This window comes from Panthera leo, chromosome D2, assembly GCF_018350215.1.
Source record: "Panthera leo isolate Ple1 chromosome D2, P.leo_Ple1_pat1.1, whole genome shotgun sequence".
NCBI classification, from domain to species: Eukaryota; Metazoa; Chordata; class Mammalia; order Carnivora; family Felidae; genus Panthera; species Panthera leo.
The window spans coordinates 86,091,995-86,112,896 of record NC_056689.1 but is presented as its reverse complement, the minus strand read 5'-3'; the positions used below and the strand labels follow the sequence as shown (position 1 = coordinate 86,112,896).

Genomic DNA, 20,902 nt, shown 5'->3' with positions numbered 1-20,902 from the left:
GCACAGGGGTGCACGTGTGTGAGCATGCTTGTGCGTGAAGGTGTGCGCACGTGTGCAAGCATGGGTGCAAAGCGTGAGCGTGTGTAAATACGTGTGTGTGTGTGCACGGAGATGTATGTGCATGTGCGATGTGTGCACCTGTGCACATGTGTGAGGATGTGTGCACATATGCGTTTGTGTGCATGGGTGCACGTGTGTGTGTGAGCATGGGCTGGCTGTCCGTGTCCCTGGCCCTAGGAGCGCTGGGACCCATTGGACACCGCTAGACCCGGGCGCAGGGGGACCTGCTTCCCGCTGCACGGTGCGGCCGGTTACAGGGCTTACTCCCACTTGGCTGGGTCCAGATAAGTTGGGTCCAGGCTTGTGCTCTTCTGGCGCACCATCATCACCATGGCCGCCGGGGGGCTCGGTTCTAGAGCAGCGTCTCCTGCAGAGCCCAGGCGGTGCCAAGCTGCTCCATGGTGCCCTGCCCCCTCACCAGCTGAGTCGTTAGTGCCTCGCTGAAAGGAACGTCCTCTGGGCCCCCCAGGAGAGCATGGTTGTCTGAGGGCAATCAGTTCTTCGATGTTGAGTCTGTCCGCCCTTTCTGGCTGCCCACCTCTCTTGAGACAGCACTCGTCCCGGGCTGTTCTGGAATCTTCGGCGGGCCATCATTCCTTCCAAGTTTCCAGGAGCTGCCCGGCAGCATGTTAGACCCCCTCCAGGGTTCTTGCCCGGGAGTTAGCTCCCGGCCATGGGAGGACGCCCCACACCCACACTGTCCCTCCTGCGTATGCCCCACACCCGTCAGTCCTCCGGGCACCCACCCAGCCTCTGCTCCTGCACCAGGCGGTGCCCTTCTGACCTTAGCGGGTCTCACACAGACCCTGCTGCTGGGGGCAGGTGGAGGCAGATGGGTTGGGGGGGTGGGGAGGTGCTGCTGTCCTCCGGTGGGGAGGGCCCTCTTGTGGCTGGAAGGGGCCATCGTGGCCACATGTGTGCACTCAGGCCCTCCCAGATTTCAGAGGCCAGCTCTGTCTCCCAGGACCTTGGCTTTGATCCAGGGAGGGGAGGGAGCCAAGCCAGGTATGGTTTTTGGCCCAAGTTTTGTCCTGCAGACCTTGCCTTCATGGCAGCGTCTGCCCTGAGGCAGTGGCTGGGCTTCCAAACTGGGCACCCTTTGGTCACTGGCTGAGGGTCGCCCAGGAGATGCAAACTCCCAGATGTTCTGGCTGCCTGAGGGCAGAGTTTCTCCAACAGCCCGGATCAGGTCTCCACAGAAAGCCACAGGTGCAGGCCACAGCAGGGCAAGAGACAGGCTGGGAGGGACGCTCGGGAACCCATCTGAGGGGAGGGGAGGGAGTCTAACAGCATCCATTACATTCATTGGTATGTCTTTCTAACAGGAGAATGACTACCTTCAGGACTGCCTTGATGCGATCCAGCAAGACTTTGTGATTTTTAACAGAGAAAAGTGAGTGCGTGCGCTGGGGGGCGGGCAGCAGGGCGCCAAGAGGAGGCGGAGGCTCTCTGGGCCACACAGGTCCCGAGCCCCGGCAGCCATAGGGCATCAGGGGACCGGGGAAGCAGGTCCCCACCCTCCCAGGAAGGGAGAGTGGGAGGCCCCTGCTCAGGCTTGTGTGGGAGGGAGGGGAGCTTGGGAGCTTGCACTTCTAAACTGAGGTCTAACAGCCAGCCTCTCCTGAGGAGAGACTCCGCGGACTTCCCAGCGGGGGGTGATGGCTGGGCAGTCCTGCAGGCACATGGACTGATATCCCTCCCTCGTGCACGCCACACTTTCCTGAACGTCAGGGACCATGGGACAGAAAGGGCACAGCTGGTTAGCAGGAAGCTAGGACAGGCCTCAGACAGCTAAGACACCTGCTGCAGTGGAGGGAGGAAGCCCAGCGCTGCGGGCCCAGGAGAGGGGTGGTAAGGTGCAGCACGGAGGGCTTCCTGGAGGAGGCAGCTCTGCACTCCGGTGACCAGGACGATGTGTGGGCACTGGTTTAGGGCACTGGCTGCCATCCTGGAGGCCGGAGGCCTGGATAAGGACACTCAGGCAAGCTCTTGACAAGCTTTGTTCCAAAACTGCTGACCCACAGGACGTGCCCTTACACTAGGTGTCCTTCTCGGCTCTGGCTCCCCAGCCCCACTGTTGAGTCTGAGGCCTCAGTGGTCGGGCAGGGTGCTGCTGGGCTGGGCTGACCCCTGGCCCACCCCACGTCCATTCTCTGCCCCGTGCGGTGCCTGGAGGGGCACTTCTTCCGGCGAGTCCCTGGGGGACCCATTCTGCAAGTCCTGGGCCAAGGCCGGGGTTGGGGGTGGCCAGAAGCGTCCTGCGGCTGCCGGAGAGGCTGCAGAAAGCCCCTCCTTGTGTTTCCCCCCCACAGGCTGAAGAAGAGCCAGGACCCCGCGAGCGAGCCGCCGCCGGCCCCCGGGGCCGGGGAGGCTGCGGAGGACCGCGAGGGGACGCGCCCCGCCCTGTCCATGTGCGGCCCCATCTGCCCCTCCCGCCTCACCGAGAGTTAGCTCCCGCTGCTTTGCAGACCCAGGTCTGCCAGGAGGACAGGACGGGGTGGCGGGCAGAGGCCCAGCGTGGACATTCCCCGCCGAGCAGCCCGGCCCCTCCCAGCACAGACCCCGGGCCTGGTGGCCGCGCTGCTCCCTGGCCTTGTTTGCACGGGGACGGGCTGACTGCCGAGCCTGCTCGAGGGCTCTCCGTGGCCCATGGCAACCGCCCGGAGTGGGGGACACGCCCCGGTGGCTCCATTACCTGCAACGGTGGCAGGAGGCCTGCGGCCTCCGCTGGTGCCCCCCCACCCCCACCCCTCCGGCCCACCACTGGCAAGCCACAGAGGCTCCAGTGCCACCAGCCTCAGCTGTACATAAGCCCTCGGCACCGGCCCCGCCGTCGGCTGCCGGACGTCCGTGCACTGGCTCCCCGGGGCGCACGGAGTCTCGTGCGGAAAGGTGAGGAGTGTTTTTATAGACACATTGTTCTGGCGACTTCTGCTGTGTTTCTGTACAGTTGTCACCTCTGAGCATCACGACCTAAGAGCTGCTCGGTGTCCAGTGTCGTGCGTGTTGTAAGCCTGCAGGGGTTGTACAAAGCCGGGGGAGGGGGGGGGGGCAGAGGCGGAGCCTGCTGGCGGGAACGGGGCGGGACAGAGGCGGAGTCGGCCAGTGGAGGCACGGAAGAGGCGGGGCCCGTCGATGAGGGCGGGGCAGAGGCGGAGCCTGTCGGTGGGGTGGGGCGGGGCAGGGGCGGAGTCTGCCGACAGGGGCGGTGGCGAAGCCTGCCAGTGGGGTGGGGGCAGAGGAGCCCGGGGCAGCGGAGAACCAGAACCAGATCCAGAACCGCAGCTGGCTGAGTTGGGCAAAGGGAGCTCCCTGCTCGCCGAGGGCCGGGGGGGTTCATGTCAGAGACAACCCCGTGTGCCCACGCAGGGGACACAGGAGTCACTACCGGGAAGCCAGGGTCCAGAGGTGGGCAGCTGCAGGACACCTGTGGGTGGTGCCAGCCCCCAGAGAAAGTTCTAGGTGGAGACCTGGTGGTTCCAGAGGCAAGAACGAAGAAGAGGTTAGGGTTCTGTAAAACCTTGTGAATCTCAGTGTGCACTTTGAGACCCCAGGGGATAGCACACCCCTTTCCTGTGCTGGCTGCGCGGATGTGGGTGTGACCTGGCTCCTCGATCACCTCTCGCCTGTGCCTGGACGTCGGCCCGGCGGAGCCCCGGAAATGCAGCTCTGAGGCTGCACTGACCAAACAGATCTGGGGACCGCCGGGTCGGGCCTTCTCCTGGGGGCAGCCCCACAGGAAGCCCAGATTCCAGGCTGGGGCTGTGCTCCCCCAGAGGGCACAGCTGGAAAAGCTCCCTGGTCACCACCAGGAATGGGCGCTGCAGGCGCAGGGTGGAAGGGACTGTCCCCGACCGGTGCAGCTTGTCGTCCCCCTGACCATGAACACCCTGCTCTTAGAGCAAATACACCCTTCGGGGACATTGCACACCTGGAGCAGAGAAGCAGCACGATTTCTATGAAAGCAGTGAGGCCAGGCCATCAGTGCCTTCTGAGTCAAAGCCCTGGTTTGCTCTGTCTTGAGGGGGCAGGGCCCGGGGCGCACATCTGCGGGGGACACAGGCCTCAGGCTGGGGCTGCACCACCTTCTTGGCCCGTCTGGTCAGAACGTGGCGGAGGTCGTCCAGCCCAACTCTCTCGCTCTGCGCATCTGGCCACGGGCCACACCAGCATCTGCTGGCCGTGTCTGAGCTGCAGGCCTGGGTGCGGCCACGGTTCCCGGGCCCCTTCCCTTGAGAGGAAGAGCCAGCCCTGCCCCGTCTCTACCCAGAGGCCGAGCAGAGCCATCCTGAGGGGTGGCTGGCCGTCCGCGCAGCCAGCACGAATGTTCTCGAGTGCCCCGCACGCGAACTGCTGGTGGGGACGTGGTGCGGGGTCAGAGAAGTCGGGGCTCCACACGCCAGCAGCTTCTAGCCCAGACGCCTTTAATAGACCCCATTCCCGTCCGCGCGGGGCAGAGGCGGCCGCTCGGGCTGTGGGTGGCATGCAGGTTCCTGGCTACAGCTGTCCTTGGTGCACGATGTGCTGCGCTAATCAACTACCAGACCGCACACTTGGTCGTAAAAGGAGAGCATCTCAGCTAAAGGATCCTAAAACTCCCCTGGACTCGGGCTACTACAAGAGCGGAAGTTTGGTCCTTGGCAACGTACGAACGAGGCTGCCCTTTGCGAAGTTCCTGATGGGTCCCTGAAATCACAGCAGCTCTGGGGCAGGGGGCTCAGCTCACGGGCGCTCCCCCCCCCATACCGAGGCGGACAGGGAAGGGGGGCAGGCTGCACCTTCACCCCCAGGAGCAGAGGGGAGGCCTGGGGCTCCGTGGGGCAGTGATTCATAACGGGATGGGAGCCGACGCCCCAGCCTTGCGGCCGGGCCTGCTGTTCACGTGTTTGCGGGGCCCCCGTGGTTCCCGTGGTCCTGGCGGGGCAGCAGCCCTGCCTTTGTGAAGCACCCAGCTGTCCTTCGGGGCCACCTGAGTGGACTCCGCCATCACATCCAGCCTCTTCAACCTGGCAGTGAAACCCCCCAAATTCAGCCCTTTCCTTGCACAGGCTCCTCGTACAGGACCTGGGACCCCAAAAGGGTAGTTTCTTGGGGGGGGGGGAAGGTGAGGCCAAGCACCTTTAAGGTAAGTCTGACAAAGGGAGAGCTATGTGAGGTGAGCGGCCCCGGCCAGCCGCCGCCCCGTGGGTGGGACAGCACTGGCTCACCGGGTCCCACGCAGACACCTAGGACAGCGAGGTGATGTTGGAACGTCCGCCAGGGGGCGCCATGATCTTCTGAGCCGTGCGTCGCGCAATGTGGTCGTCCGCCTGGGACCCTGCAGAACGGGTGGGCATGAGGGCAGGGGCACGGATGCGCTGGCTGCACCCGTAACCGGGGCCATGGCTGCGGAGCCCCCGCGCACCCACACCGCGGACAGCCTGGCGCACGGACGAGCAGACCATGCAGACGCTCCCACACCAAGGCCGCGGGTGTGCGGGAAGTGAGGTGGGGCAGCCAGGCCTGCTCGTCCCACCTGTGGGTCTGGGCCCCACAACAAGAGAAGCCTGCCCCTAGCTTTTATGATGACCCCAGGAGGCCAGCAGGGACTCTGCCGCCAGTGAGAGGGAGGACAGGCGGGGACATCAGGGGTGGGAAGAGGTAGGACCCGGGCCCGGTGCATCTGCAGGGATCTGTCACAGCACAGCCAGGACCCTGACCAGAGGCCCAAGGGGCAGCCTGCACCCTGGGCCCCTGGAGCCCTCCACGGTGTCCCTGCGTGTGTCCCCATGTGCTCACAGAGCCCTTCCTCATGTGCCTGACATGCAACTCCCGGGCTGGAGGGGCCGGACCCCACACGGCACCCGGCACAGGCATCGCGTGCCCACCCCGTCACTGAGCCCTCTCCACAGCGCGAATGATCCAAGTAGGGGTCACCACAGCCACGCTGGGGCAGACGCTGGAGCAGGAGGGCCTCCCCACTGGCCCCTGTGGGGTGGGGGTAGCATGTCCTGCCCCCCCATCCCCACACTCCCCATCTGCGGACGGTTGTGGGTGGTCTGCGGCCTTGCTGAACCCACCCTGCCACAGGCTGGGTGCTGGTGCCCACCCCGGGGGCGCTTCCTGACCCCCGGGACGCTCCGGCGGAGCCCCCACCCCAGCTCCACTCACCAGACAGGCTGAACCCCGACTGGTGCAGGTTGCGCACCGGTGGGACCGAGATCTTCCCTGGGCAGGACGCGCGGGCCTGGGCACCGCCCCCCGGCTTGGCGGGCACCATCACCTCGTGGACAGGCCCGTCGTATAGGCCTCGGGGCACGCCGTGGATCTCCGCCAGCTGTGGGGCCGAGGGGGCTGGGCGTCAGGGGGGCCGAGCCTGCTCCGCTCCACGGGCCCCCCTCTGCCAGGCTCTGGAACCCCAGGGCTCCCAGCCAACGGAGGGGTTCCTCCCGCGACCACCCGCAAACCTTGAACGCACCCCTCCCTCCCCGCTCCCCCCTACACAGTGTGCACGTCCCTCCCTGCTCACGCCTGTGCACACGGCCCCTCTTCCCCTGAGGCTAGAGGACACGCTCAGACAAGGGCAGCCCTGAGGACATGGCCTCTTTAAGGAAGGGGAAGCCGGCCCCCGTGGCCACTGCCTCATCAGTAGACTTCATTCATGGCCCCAGCAGAGCCCCCACCCCAGCCCCGAGGAAGCCCTGGGTCCTGTCCTCCCTGAAAACGGCCCCAAAGCCAGAGACGTTTCCCCAGTAGCCACCATGATGGACAAACGGTCCGTGGACGAAGCAAAACCCTCTTGTGTGCCGTTTCCTGCTGGCGCCTCCCTGGGGTTCACGCTCAGACTCGTGACTGTTGCCAGTCCCAGGGGGTCACCACAGGGTGCGGGGGGGCAAGTGTGGGGCTTCGAGTCCGACGGCTTGGGTCTGAGTCCACACCCCGCCTCCAGCACCCACGGTGAGGGACCGGGAGCCACCTCTCCCTGCCTGGGCTGCGTGTGGGGGCAGGGTCTGCAGGAGCCCAGCAGCGGACCCCCACCCCTGTGGGCGGGAGGCGGAGGGGGATGCCTGGACTTCGGCCCGGGCTCTGCACCTGGGCCGGCTGGGCCGCGTTCTCCAGGCCCCAGCTCGGGGAGCAGCTGTGTGGCCCTCACGCCCTGAGACAGCGGCATCTCCGGGAGTTAGAGCAGATTCCACTCTCCTTCCCCCTGGAGGAGACCGTCACCCCGGCCCCCGGCCCACCCTGGAAGCTGGCCCTCCTTGCTCTGAGCTCAGACGTCCTTCTAGAAAGCTGGATAAAGCAAACCTGTGTGTACAGTAATTTTGTGTACACATGTGCGTGTGTGTGCGCGAGCCAGCTACGCGTGCCGCGGGGCCGGTCAGACGCCCGGTGCGTCCCTCAGACGCAGGGGGCAGCTCAGCCAAGGGTTGCAGGAAGGAAGGAAAGATGTGGAAAGTACTCCCAAATCCCCGGTTCATAAAGCTGTCATAAAGCCTACAGGCCCCTGCTTGTTTGTGAACGCGCGTCCATGCACGGGCAGTGGGGTGGGGGGGCTCCCATGGTGCCCCCGCACGGTCTACGGCGCTCACTCAGAGAGGCGGCCACCACTTTTGTTGTGCCTCTTGGGTAATAAAAGTTTGCATGGAGGGGCGCCAGAGGGGGCTCAGCCTGTTAAGCGTCCGACTCTTGGTTTAGGCTCAGGTCATGATCTCGCGGTTCATGGGTTCGAGCCCCGGGTCAGGCTCTGTGCTGACAGCTCAGAGCCTGGAGCCTGCTTCGGATTCTGTGTCTCCCTCTCTCTCTGCTCCTCCTCCCTCCCCCTCAAGATAAATAAAGATTTAAAAAAACAAAAGTACATAAAGCCACTACTAAGAACCGACTCCCCAAGCAGGTGCCGGTCCCACTTATTTCCGCCGGGCCAGGCTGACCAGGAGGAGAAACCTCGTGGAGGTGGACAAGGTCGGAGAAGTCCAAGCCATCCCCCCCGCCCCGCCCCGGCCGGCTCCAGCCTTACCCGGTTGCGCGCCTTTATCCTCTTGTAGACGAAGTCGGGAAACGTCTTCCGAGGGATGAAGCGGCCGGCCCCGGGGGTGACGAACATGTTCCCGTCCTCCATCACCACCCTGCCCTGACTCACGACCACCGTGGGGGCCCCTCGGCACTCGAGGCCTTCAAAAATGTTGTACTCCACGTTCTGGGGAGACAGGGTGGAGGGCCGGCCTCACCCCCCTGCGGGCTGACCGGCACCCTCGGAGCCCTAGGGCCCCCGTTCTAGGACCTCTGAGAACCGGTCACCCCGGCTGGGCCGGAACTCGGACGGAACTGGCCACAACGGGCCGTGCCAGTTTCTAAAACGCGTGTCTCGGGAGGAAGGGCCTGCGGATGAGCCTGTAACAGGGTTGAGTCTCCCGCAAGGCAGGGCAGGTAGGTGGTGCAGGTCCCTGGGGCTCCCCCAGCCCTGACCCTGACGCTGACCCAGGGACTCAGGCTTCCCTTACCAGGTTGTGGCTCTTGGCAGAGATGATTTTTGTGGCCCTGGGGTTCCAAATAACCAGGTCGGCGTCAGAGCCCACAGCCACACGCCCCTTCCTCGGGTAAATGTTAAAGATTTTGGCCGCATTCGTACTGGTCACAGCGACAAACTCATTCTCATCCATCTTCCCTGAGGCCTGGGAAACAAGAGGGCCAAGGTAAGGCGGCGGGCGGGGGACGGGGGGTGCTTGTCCGAACAGCCCTCGGGGGTCTGGTCTCATGGCCTTTGTGTGGACGCCGGCCCCTGTCCCCCAGGCAGCAGGCGGCATCAGAACCGTGCTCCCAGGGCGTCGGAGGGCCCCGCTGCCTCAAACCCACGCGTCCCTGTTGGGCCCTGCACACCAGCACCGTGCTCACCCTGTGAGGCAATCAGCGGCCAGGTTTTGCTGACGTCTATCTCCCCTGGAGGACATGACCGTCCCCAGGGGTGGCCAGGCCTCGGGAAGAAGGGGGACGAGAGGGGGCTGGTGTCCGGGCCTCTGCGGGGGGAGGAGCTCAGGGCGGGAGTGCGGGGGTGCAGGCAGTCTGAGGAAACGTCAGGCCTTTGGGGGAGACTGGGCATAATCCCATCACAAACAGCGACCCGGCTCTCCCAGATGCATTCTGCAGGTGACCTGGTCGCCCCACAGCGGCGGGAGTTTCCTCCAGGGGTACCAGAATTGAATGTCTGGGGAGCCCTGGATGGCAGGGCTGGGGGCGTGATGCCCCGGGGACGCGACACACCCCGACCTGTGTTCCAGGCGGTGTGTTTACTGGGTAAGTGGCTTTCTGTTCTGAGGGACCGGCGGGGGGCGGGGGGGGATGGCCCACGACCCCCAGTCCGCACGCACCACACACTTCTCCCAGACCACAGACATCCGCTCCTCGATGCCGTTGGTGCCCTCGGGGATGAGCGTGAAGTTGTCCTTGCCAACGGCCTTCTGGGCGGTGGTGAAGGTGCAGTGGGCACTGCCGGTCACCTGGAGGTCCCCGCTGAGAAAAGGGGGGGTCAGGGGAGCCCACCGCGGCCTGATTTTCCTGAGCCGGCCAAGGCCAGCCGGCTTCGCCCCCCTGCCCGGCCAGCACAGCCCACGGGGGCCGGAGGCTGTCCCGGAGCAGCGCTGGGCACGGCCGGTGGCTCAGCACGGGGACGGGAGGGCCAGGACGGATCGGCGTGGGTTCTCTGCCCGGGGGGTCCCGGCCCGCGGCTCGTGCAGAAGCCCAGGGCTGCTGGGGGCTGAGGTCGTGGCGGGGCGCCCGGAGGGGCTTCTTACCTGGACAGCAGGGAGGTGAGGCGGTCTGCGGTGGTGGGGTCCGGGTTGATGGGGGGGGACGTGACGAAGGCCGCGGCCTTTGCCCAGTTCTTGCTCCAGTAGTGGGAGCCGTCGGTGCCCAGGCTGGCGGTGATGGGCTCCCCAAACACGACCACCCCTGCAGGGAGGCCCGTGAGAGGCACCCCCACAGGCTGCGTGCCCCCCGGACCCGGGCAGGGTAGGGCCCTTCGCGCTGTGCTCTTGCTGCGCCCCTCAATTTCCAAACCCTGGATGGCTCGTCTCTGCCTTCCAGGACACCCGGACCTTCCCACGTGGGGGTCCCCTCCATACCCTCCCCTTCACACCACCTGCCAGAGGTCAGGCCTGCCAGGGAATCAGCTGGGCCGAGGGCAGGAAACGTGGTCAACTCTGCCCGCCCCTGCCGGTCTGAGGCCTGTCCCCTAGGACCCCCGTTCTTCTGTGTCCCCACCGCCTCCTCCACTGGGGGCGTTCTATGGGCAGAGGCCACCCGGGCTCGCAGTGTGTGCACCCCAGCTCCTGGAGGCACGGAGGCACCCAGCACACAGTGATGTGGGGCTCCCAGCGCAGGGCAGGGGGGCGAGGTCCCATCAGGCATAGGGTCAGCTGCCCCTCACACACACACGCGCCACACACGCACACACACACACACACACGCACGCACAGCTGTGTCGCTTCTGTGCACACAGGACCGACGGGCCCCTTGTTTCATGGCCCCTGGTGAGCAGCTGCTACCTCGACGAGACAGGAGGCCCGGCCCCACCTGTACAGGGACAGGGCGCCTGTGTCTCCCGCAGGACTCACCCCTGGAGCCCCCGCCCGAGGCCCCACCGCCGAGAGGCCAGGCAGGGTGGCCGCTGCTTCTCCATCAGGCCTGCCCTGCTCTGAGCCTAAGTTCAGCCAGCTGGGCCCCCAGTCCTGAGAACGTGACCCCCGATCCCTGAGAGATCCGCCCCCGCCCCCAAGCGTCTGGGGCCCAGGGCCCGGCACTCACCCCTGCGCTTGGCTTGGGCGACCATGTCGGCCGCACCCTTGCTCATCACTTTGGTGACGTACAGGGGGCAGTTGGCCTGCTTGGCAACGGTGATGGCACGGTACACGGCCTCGGCCTCCACCTGGGGACAGGAGCTCAGATTGAGCGGGCCCTGGGGCCTGCTGACCGGTGTGGGCATGGAAGGCCACCATCACCCACAGATCCCGGGCCCAGAGGGGGTAGCGTGAGTGACTGAGGACCCCAGCCTACAGTTCAGTGCCCAGGAGGGTCTAGGTTGACCCACGTGGTTCCCAGAGCCTGACCTCACCGCCTTCTTGGCCTTGGGTAAAGGACCACCAGTGGTGATGGGGGACATGAGCCAGAGGAGGACCAGCGAGTCACAGCCCTAGACGCCCACGGGGTCAGGTCCACTCCCGTGAAGTGGCTGTCTGGGATGCGGTCAGGGCTGGGACGGCGCTCAGCGGGCAAACTCCTACCTCCTCGGGGCGGCTGAGCACGTGGCCCTCGGGGCCGGTGATGCCAAGTTCCAGCAACCGCTTCTGCTCCTAAAAACACGGACAGGACATCACAGTCCGGCCCGGGTACAGCCGGAGTCTCACAGAGCCTCAGTCTGGGTGTGATGTAGGCAGCCCAGGAGACCCCGCCCCCAAGATGTGCCCTGCCCCCCTGACGCTCATGTGAGCTCTCCTCCCCTACACTGAGCTCTGGGCCTCCAGGCCCCCGAATCACCAACTACAGAGAACTCAGAACGGAGGAGTAGGGTGGGTCTGGAGAGGAGTGACCCCAGCTCCCTACATTACAGATGAGGTCGGGGCTTGGAGAGGGCACCCCGCCTGCCATACTGTGTTCGCCAGCAGGGGGCATCCAGGAGTACACTGGGGGCTCCGCGGTCAGGGGTGGACAGGATGCACCTTCCCCAGCACGCCCTTGAAGATCTGTGCCTCTCGCATGAATGAAGACCGTGAAGAACCGGCGAGAAGCAGAATCCCGTGGACCCGATAACACGACTCCCCACACTGGTGGGGTCTCCCTGGCATGCTCTGCCCACCTGCCTGCGTACTGAGCCAGACCCACGGCGTTCTCCTAACTGAAGCCCGGCCTGGCCTTGGACCAGAGAGGCCACACACAGCACCTGGCGCTCTCGTGGCGGGGTGGGTGGATGAGGACCTGGGAACCCCACGTGCCCCTCCCCAGGTGTCACCACTTTGCTTTCAACTGGGGATGAGGCAGAGCCCAACCCACCAGGAAGCTTCTCTGTATCTGGGATGCCAGGGAGGCATGCTGCCCCGTGAGGAGCCCCCGCACCTCCCAGCACCCACAGCATCTGTACCTGCGGGCGCCGACCCCACAGCCCAGGCACAGGGGCAGGTGGGGGCCAGGACCTGTGCTCAGTGACCACAAGGAACAATTAATTCTCTGTGGGGCCTCGATCCACAGGGGCAGAGGACACCAGGAAAGCCTGTCTCGGTCTCCCCGGAAGCAACATTTTGGTTCTGGGAAACTTCTGATAAGAAGTATGATGATCAGGGGCGCCTGGGGGGCTCAGTCAGTTAAGCATCCGACTTCGGCTCAGGTCATGATCTCACGGTCCGTGGGTTCGAGCCCCACGTCGGGCTCTGTGCCGACAGCTCAGAGCCTGGAGCCTGCTTCGGATTCTGTGTCTCCCTCTCTCTGTCGGCCCCTCCCCCCCTCCTCAAAAATGAATAAACGTTAAAAAAATTGAAAAGAAAAAGAAGTGTGATGATCACGGAGGAATCTCTATTCTGGACAAAAGCCCCCAGGCCCCCCAACTCCCTGCTTGCTTGACCTCTGATCCAGGGCAGCCTGCCTACCAGAATATGTCCACTGTTCCCTCCCTGGGGGTTTGTGCGACAAAGTGCCCACATGTGAGTGTCCAGAAGCCACCCGACCCCTCATCCGCCCCCGCCCATCCTGTGGGCAGCCCTCCAGGCACCTCTTCCACGATGTCCCCGTTCTCTGCGTGCACTTGGGCCAGGGCACCCAGGTCCCGGATGATGCTGAAGATCTCGTACATCTGGGAAGAGAGTGCACAAGGCATGTGGGGCTGTGTGCACCCTGCCAGCGGCCTGAAGCACCCGCTGTCCCCTCCTCTCAGCCCCTGCCCTCACCTGGCCATCGGTGCACTGGTACCTGTCCTTGTACGCCATGAAGACCAGGAAAGAGTTCACGCCTGGAGGACAAGCAGGGGGGATCAGATGCCCAGCCGCTGTCGGTCCGACGCCCGGGAGCCTCCCCTGCTCCCTGATCTCCTCTCCCACGGGCCTGCTCGTAACTAACTTGTGTCAAATCCCCAAGAAGCTGTGATGTGGGTTTTGCTTCAGGACTTTTGATTAAAAGAAATTAAGCCTTGTTCACAGACTGGCTTTTCAGCGCAGACAGCACAGAGAACTGCAGGTTGGAAAGTATTCCCTTCCTAAAAGGACGCTAGGAAAACTTGTAGTTCTTGTCTTTCGTCCAGGACAGGGACAAGGGGCCCGGGCTGCAGCTGAGGACAGTGACAGGACCCGTCCCTCAGACACAGAGGCAGGTGACCTCCTGCTCTGGATCCTCTGCAAGTAGAACAGACCTTCCAATATGTCCTTCTTCCCCCCAGCTCCCAACCCCCCCCACCCTGGGGTCAAACAGAGGCAGAGTCCAGCCTGGCCAGGGGCTGGGGGTAGGGGCCCTTTCCAGCCAATACCAGGGAAGCGTGGACCCCCATGCCTACCCGCCCTCCAGCCACCCCACCCGGCCTCTGGACATGCCGTTACCTTTGTCCTTGACCAGGGCCTCCAGCTCCTCCCTGATGCTCTCATGCCAGCGGGGGACATCCACGTGGAGGGAGTAGTCACAGCAGGCCCCACTGTCCGCGCGCTCCCGCCACTGCTCATAGGCTGCCAGCAGGCTCACACCCGTGTCGGGAAACACGTGGTCCACTGTGGGGGGGCAGTGCGGTCAGCCGAGCCCCCACTCTGGTCAGCGGGAACCACCTTGGCCTCCAAGGGAGACTGGTTTCATGTTCCCAAGAGATCAGGAAGTGCCTTTGAAAAAGCCGTGGAGAGGCCACGGGTCGCTTCCATGAGGCCGGTGCTGCTATGAACCTGCTCATTGGTTCTGTCCAAAGAGGCACCTTCTGCCTCATATCCCTTGGCCTTCTCTGAGCAGAGAGAAAGCCCAGACTCAAGCCACCCACGCCCTGATGGACACGTTCACCCCAAGGAGCACCGGTGGCCGTCCAGAGCCTTAACCTCCAACACAGGTGTCTACGGGAGCGAGCGCACCTGGAGGGCCAGTGGAGGGCGGAGAAGCAGGTGGTGGTGCTGTCCGTGGTGCTGAACCTGGCCAGCCAGCCCGGAACAGCAGCACCGGGCTGGCTCCCCTTACTTGAACCTCACTGACTACACACAACACCACCACCCCACCCCTGGGGAAACCAGGAGAGCACTTGGCCACTACACCATCACTTTCCCCACCCAACCTCAGGTCCAAGGTCCAAACACTGCTCACGGTCTCCCCTGGGTGCCGGGAAAGAGCTCAGAGTAGGGGTGGCCAACGAGAAGGCACACCCACCCAAGGGTTACTGGCAAACGCTGTGCCTTCCCCCAGCAGACTGTGGGTCCCCCCCCATGTGGGTCTCCCATGCTCCCCACAGGTCAGATCTCACGCCCAGGACCCTGGGGAAGAGGGTGCTACCCTGCCCTGTGGTCCCTGCATGGCTCCAGCCTGGGGAAGACGGTTAGCCAGAGGCTAGCTTCAAGCCACACAGCATCTCTCTGTCCTCACAGTGACACCTCACGGCTTGTCTGATGCCTGGGCACTGGCACGAGCAGGTAACAGTCACAAAGTGTCCTGGCTGGCCGGCGCCACCAGTGATGAGCATGAGCAGTGACCTAAAATGGCCAGTCTCCTCACACTAAAAAACAAGACCATTGTTGGCTTGTTGGTGTTTGCTTCATGGTTGAGTAAACCAAACGAAGCCGTGGTTTGGGCAACAGCTAAACATAACTTGTGAAGCAGCCCAGAGTCCTCAGGGCAGCCTGCCTGGTGGCAGCACTGACAGCATGCACCGCGTGCCAGGCACAACAGAGCAACTTGTGCACTGACTCCCTTAGTCCCCACAGCCGTCTAAGGAGGCTCTTCCCCTCCCGCCCGCCTCACAGGTTAGCAAAGCGTGGCTTCTAGAAGTTAGGTGAGTTACTGAAGTCAAACAGCTGGAACGGGAAGCCAGGGTTCAACCAGGCGTGTTAGACCAGGTCTTAACCACAGCAGGGTGCCTGCACTCGACACCGCCCAGCTGGTGGCATTCAAGGCCATGAGAGGAGGGCTGGGGTCTCGTCCTGGCTCTGAGCTTAGCACAGTCAGGTTCACCTCGGGCAGGTGAATCCGCCTTGCAGGCCGTTAGGTAGGCGGGGCTTGTCTGCCGAGCTCCCAGGGTTTACGAGCTGCAGGTGGCACAGAGCCAGCACTGAAGAAAGGGCAACTCTGGTGGCTGCTGATCAGATAACAGTAAGTATTCCTGTCGTGCTTTTTCTGAAAACGTAGCCTCCTTCTCGACATGGGCAGGAACTTTGTGCAAACCGAGTTTCAGAGGCTCAGGAGCAAACGTGTCTGCTTCAGACATGACCCCTCCCCTCATGCAAGGCATTTTGGTTTGGAAAACCTAGTCCTTGGCCGGCTGCCAGCTTCCCAGGAAATAAGAAATTCCTGGGCACACATCCATTTGCTCCCATGGAAATCCCAGGAGCACGCCGGAGCTGGCCAAGGCAAGATGACTCACAACGTGAACGGGGAGAACAAAAGCATACGCGAAGCTTTCTTAGACTGAAAGGTAATAAAGGGAAATAGACCAAAAAATCGCTCTATTGTAAGGCTCTTCCTGCAACACAGAAGCCTGGCCGGCAGAGCCTGGGATGGATGCTTTGCACGCGGGAGACACTCACGTATCATGGTGGTCCCTCCCGCTAGGGCGGCCTTGGTCCCCTGGCAGAAGTCATCAGCTGGCGTCATGCCCAGGACGGGCATCTGCAGCCTCGTGTGGACGTCCACTCCGCCTGGCAGGACCATCAGGCCATGGGCGTCGATGGTTTTGATGCCTCCAGGGACAATGAGGTTTTCTCCAATTTGTCTGAAAGCAACAAAGATTACTTAACTGGTCTGGCCTCCGGAGACCGTCAGAGAGCATGACATACCAGCCGTGGGCTTGAGACAGTCAACACAGAAGACCCACCCTGGGCACTGCCCTGCGGTGCCCACCTGGGTTCCACGTGTTGCTCTAGGGACTAGAGCCGCTGACAGGAGCAGAGACACTGACAGGTGTGGTCAGTAAGTATTTATTAAGCACCTACCTCGAGCCCTGAATCATCCCACAGCTGTGATAACACACATAAATGTGTGAGCCACTGTCCTGCTTCCCAAGACCTTGCCACTAACTGGCAAGATTCTGTTGTCACTAAAGGCCTGGGCTGGGGCTCTTTCCAGGGAACGGGATTTTGGAAAAGAAAAACAAAGCAAAACAAAACATTTAGGTGGAGTTCACCCAAAGGTAAACTTGTGGACAATGTGCAATCAATGTGCACACGTGTGATCTGTGAAGATATTTGAGGCAGAAACTTACTTTATCAAACCGTCTTCCACATACAAATCAGCATAAAAGGACTGGTCATCATTCACGATCTTCCCGCCTTTGATCAAAAGGCGGTCACTCTATTGGAAGCAAACAAAAGACAGGTTTTCTCCAAATTGAGCTATTCAACATCCTCTCCAAAACTTCTTCCTCTGGAATTAGGATTGGAACACTCGGATGCAATGTGTACACATAGAAATGAGTGAGGAAGCCAGCACTGTCTCCCACCCCCACGAATGGGGCAGAGGGGTCTGGAGGCCACTGTGGCTCACGGGCGGTGCTCAGTGATGGAAATGGGGGTGTTGCCTGGTGCTCTCTTAGGCTGTCTGGGGATGCTGAGGGGCCGAGGAGGGATAGAGTCCAGAGAGGCTGGGACTCGGGAGGCAGGAGCTGCTGATGGAGAGGCCATGGGGATGAAGGGCCAGGAAGACATCAGGGTGACCACAGGCCGTGGTGCTGCCTGGAGGTACCCCACATGGGTGGACAAAGTGCCAGCAGGCGAGGCCAGCTGGCGGGTCACCTGCACAGCGTGGAGCTGTGGCACCGGGTGGGGCTGGCCCAGTGCTCAGCAGCCATAAACCCACTTCTAGGAACCCCGCCAAGTGGTGGGGAGGTACAAAGTGGGGCAGAAAGTGGGGTGTCATGCACGGAACTTGGCACGGACTCGGGAGAATGATGGGGAGAAACGTGGAAAAGGAGCAGAGACACAGAAGGCTGTGGACGAGCACCCCGCTCGGCAGCCCTTTCCTCCTGTTCCCGTGTTTGAGCCTCAACACCCCTCTGACCTGGCCCGGCAGGAACGACAAGTGTGCCTCACAGGGAGGCGTGGCTCTCCACGCACCAACAGCCAAGGCCACAGGAGCCAGGCTGTGCAGTGCAGTTAGCAGGAACCCCAAGAGCCCGCTGAGGTGCACATGACCTGTCACGGGGGGGGGGGGGCCTTCCTCACTACGTGATCCTCCTCTCGTCCTCATTTCCATTTGGACTGACTTCTCAGGATTGTATTGATTCGTAAAACCACCCCCCACTGTCTACAAAACAGCTGATGAGCCAGGCCACGGGCCAAGTGCAGCCCCCAGTGGACTGACCATCCTCAAGTAAGCCCAAGGAAACCCTGACCAGGAAGACGAAGGCTTTGGCAGAAGAGAGCTGTGGTCTGTGTGTCCCCCCAACCCAGGCAGGAGGACACATGTGGCCTGTGTGCCCCCCCCCACCCAGGTAGGAATACCTTACTTGTGGTCTGTGTGTCCCCCCGCCCCCTCAGGCAGGAAGACACTTGTGGTCTGTGTGCCCCGCCCCACCCAGGTAGGAAGACCTTACTTGTGGTCTGTGTGTCCCCACCGCCCGCCCCCCCCCCAGGCAGGAAGACATTTGTGTTCTGTGTGCCCCGCCCCACCCAGTTAGGAAGACCTTACTTGTGGTCTTTTACATCCCTCCCCTTCCCAGGCACCTGAACTCACACTTTGGGAACCTTCCTGGGTTTGGAACCAAGAGGGAAATGCAGCTGGGATGAGGTGCTCACCAGGATGAGGCTGGAAGTTCCCCTAAACAAGCCATCTTGTGTCTGACTCCCCCCCCCCAAACCCCAACCCCGTGCAAGCCACTGGCAGACTTCCCCAATCGGGCTGGACCCCGAGCCAGTCGAGGCAAGACCCCCTCCAGTCCGGGAAGGACAGGGGCTCCTTCCTCCCGGAGTATCTCTCAGGACGGGAATCCGCAAGCCCACCGCCCTCCTGACGAGGTCAACTCCAGAGTCGGGTCTCAGCCTCGCGGGCGCCCCCTGCCACGGTCCAGCTGGCGCCGGGGCGCCTCCCTCCCCCTCCCTCCGCCGGCTCCCAGCCGGCCGCCTGGAGGGGGCGGCTTTGTTTGCTGGCAGCGCGGGGTGAACCGTCTGACCTCCCGCACCCTCGCTTGTGGTTGTTGGGGGGGTCTCCCCTCCCGAGGGCCGGGGCTGCCGGGGTGCCCGCTCAGCGGCTACGAGGGAGCGCTCGCCTCCCCTGGGGTCTCCGAACCCCGGCTCCGTGGAGGGGTTCGGGCCTCCAGGGGCTCCAGGCTGAGCCGCGGGGGCTGAGGCGCTTTGTCTCGGACAAAGAGCAACCCGCGCGGCGGAGGCGCGGTACGGAGCCAGGCCAGCCGCGCCGCGCGGGGGACGCACCCGAGGCCCGGCCGGCGGTGCCAACAAAAGGCCGCGCGTCCCGGGAGGACGCCGAGACCGGATCTCCCCGCCTCGGCGCGCGGCCGCCGCGGGGAAGGAGGCCCCTCCCCGCTTGGGGGAGCAGGCCTCTCCCGGCCCCGCGCCCTCCCTGGCGCACAGGAGGGCCCGGGACCTGTGCGTCCGGCGCGGCGCTCGCTGGAAGGACCAGCGCCGGGAGGGGGGCACCCACGCGGGCTAGACGCGGAGCGCAGCAAGCTGGGCGCGGAGCCGGGACGGTCCGGCCCCGGCGGTGGGCAGGGGGCGCGGGGTGAAGGGGGGTCCGGAGCGGGGCTCACCGTGATCCGAGGGATGTTCTTCTTGCCCTGGAAGGACATCCTGCTCCTCCCGCCCGCGCGGCCCCCACGCTCGGCCGGCGCGGCCTAGCTCAAGCGGAGCGGCCCTGGGGGTCCCGGGCGGGGGCGCGCAGAGCCCGGGCCTGTACGCGGGGGCGCCGGGCTTCCGAGTGCGAGCACGCCGGGCCGCGCGGCTCCGGTGCCGAGCCCCGCCCCCGGGCCCGCCCCGCCCCCGGCCCGCAGCTGCTCCTTTGCATTCAAGCCCCGCCCCAGCCGTGCTCAGTACCCACCCGCTAGCCGCCCCGGCGGAGGCCACAGTACCCCAGCCGTGCTCAGTAACCCCTCCACCCCGGGCCCCGGCGAAGGCCACAGGCGGGACCCCTGCGCCCCCGTCGCGGCGCGGACCCGCGGACGCACGCTGCCTGGGGAGGGGGAGAGGGCTGCGACAAGTCCTGGCCGCCGCGTGTGCGGAGTTTGGCCCCCGGAAAGAGGGTGATGTCCGGCCAAGTCCTGCAGGCCCCGCCCTCGCCCCTGCCCTGCCAGGGCCCGCCGCCTGCTCCCTGGTGACCCGAAGCACCCAAGGCCACTGGGATTGATCCTAATCTCAAGTCCAGGCCCGGGCGCTGCGGGAGCCGGACTCCCTCCGGGAAGGCGCCTCTGGCCAAAGCCTGGCTCCTTCGCATCCTATGGTCCAGGCCCGGATCGGGACGCAGGGCGGTGTACTGGCTCCGGGACCCCGCGGTGGACACACCTCCCGCAAGGCTGCTCCACGGCCGGCCGCGTGAAGCTTGGGGACAGGAGGAAGGGGACAAGGGCACAAGTTAAGGAGGCACAGAGATAGGAAGGCAGAGCGAGACTGAGACATGCAGGGAAAGAGAGCTACCCAGAGCCCCTGACAGACCGGAGAAGCAGAACCAAGGCAGAAGAGGCCCGACGCGCGCGGGTTCAGGACAGCGAGTTTCCCCGGGGACAGACTCGGCCAGTCAGGGAGAGGGAGGCCCCTCCCTGAGCCCTCACGTCCCCTCGGAGAGGCTGCGGGTTTGGGAAGAGAACCAGCCCCTGGTCCACGCCCCGGCGGCCTGCCCTCCCTGCGGCTTCTCACTGCCTGCTTTTGGGTCAAGCAGGGCGGCCCTCCCAGACTTGCCGCGGCCTCCGGGTCATCTCGGCGGGGCTCGCCGGGTCCCTCTGGGTCGCCAGGTGGCCCGCTGTACTGCTCTCCAGCCCGAGGGCTCCGACGGCCACCGCCCGACGCGTCCAGCTGCAGCGTCTTGTTCTCAAAGGCGTCCTCCACGCAGCGGAAAACGCCGCCGAGCCTGGGCCGGGCCCGCGGGCTGCCTGAGCCCAGCGTCCCCGGGCCCGCGGGCAGAGGCTCCGCGGGCTCCTGCGGCCGGCGTGCGGCCATGGAGGGAGCGGGCGAGGGGTCGCGGGTCCCGGAGCCTCCTGCGGCGGGTGTGCGCGCGGCGCGTGACCCGGCCGACCCGGCCCGGCTCCCCCCGCCCCCATCCCCAAACCGACCCCAAACCGACCCCGAGCCCGCGCGCGGGGCTGGCGCTGTCCGCGCAGAGAGTGCTGAACGCGCCGAGCAGGCCCGAGGGCTCGCGTTCCGTCTGGGCGAAGCCAGGGTTCCCACCTCCCGCCCACCCAGCGGGGCACGCGCTGAAGAGACCCCTGCCTGTCGACACTCCAGCCAGATTTCCGAGCCCCGTGGTAGATCCTACGCCCAGCCGGAGGCTCTGACTCCGAAACGTCTGGCAAGTGGGGAGGGTCGGAGGGGAAGGCGGGGAGGGGCGATGTGCCCCAGGAGAGCTGCTCCTGACCGCCCTTAAGCCCCAGTTCAAGGCTCTGGGGTAAGACAAGGCGGAGGGACTCAGCCCGCCCAGGGTCACAGGACGATGCTGTCACTCTGCCAAGCCCTGCTGAGAGTGACTTTTCAGGAAAAGACATCCAGCCTTTGTG

General features: G+C 64.3%; 2 protein-coding genes across 12 annotated transcripts in view; one reads left to right on the top strand and one right to left on the bottom strand.

Annotated features, from left to right (window-relative positions):
* Positions 1-3,034, top strand: part of STK32C (serine/threonine kinase 32C) — a 97,442-nt gene extending 94,408 nt beyond the window's left edge. For all 8 annotated transcript variants that reach the window (XM_042907456.1, XM_042907460.1, XM_042907455.1 and 5 more), the window contains 2 exons: positions 1,386-1,453; positions 2,373-3,034. In XM_042907456.1, the coding sequence (XP_042763390.1) occupies positions 1,386-1,453; positions 2,373-2,511 (207 nt within the window). In that variant the 3' untranslated portion in view covers positions 2,512-3,034. The remainder of the gene's footprint in view (positions 1-1,385; positions 1,454-2,372) is intronic.
* Positions 3,035-4,463: 1,429 nt separating this feature from the next.
* DPYSL4 (dihydropyrimidinase like 4) lies at positions 4,464-20,405 on the bottom strand. Of its 4 annotated transcripts, none has more exons than XR_006194690.1 (15): positions 20,091-20,405; positions 16,451-16,539; positions 15,777-15,961; positions 13,608-13,772; positions 12,966-13,027; positions 12,791-12,871; positions 11,313-11,381; positions 10,837-10,957; positions 9,825-9,981; positions 9,402-9,543; positions 8,538-8,708; positions 8,054-8,233; positions 6,211-6,376; positions 5,179-5,377; positions 4,464-5,066 (listed from the first exon to the last, which is right to left on the bottom strand). XR_006194690.1 is itself a non-coding variant. In XM_042908873.1 (15 exons), exons 1-14 carry the CDS (start codon positions 20,346-20,348, stop codon positions 5,286-5,288), a joined length of 1,938 nt encoding a protein of 645 aa, XP_042764807.1. In that variant the 5' UTR covers positions 20,349-20,405; the 3' UTR covers positions 4,464-5,066; positions 5,268-5,285. The 4 variants fall into 4 exon arrangements, 3 of the variants coding, with proteins under 3 accessions (XP_042764807.1, XP_042764806.1, XP_042764808.1); XM_042908873.1 differs by having other exon boundaries at positions 5,268-5,377; XM_042908872.1 differs by having other exon boundaries at positions 4,464-5,377.
* Positions 20,406-20,902: the final 497 nt, after the last annotated feature.

What these genes read in the sequence shown, in the direction of transcription:
- DPYSL4 (XM_042908872.1), bottom strand. Translation starts at nt 20,348, where the DNA reads ATGGCCGCACGCCGGCCGCAGGAGCCCGCGGAGCCTCTGCCCGCGGGC. An exon ending in TGGTCTGGGAGAAGTGTGTG is followed by an intron (nt 8,709 to 9,401) that starts GTGCGTGCGGAC and finishes CTTGTTTCCCAG; the next exon opens with GCCTCAGGGAAGATGGATGA. An exon ending in CTGCCAAGAGCCACAACCTG is followed by an intron (nt 8,234 to 8,537) that starts GTAAGGGAAGCC and finishes CTGTCTCCCCAG; the next exon opens with AACGTGGAGTACAACATTTT.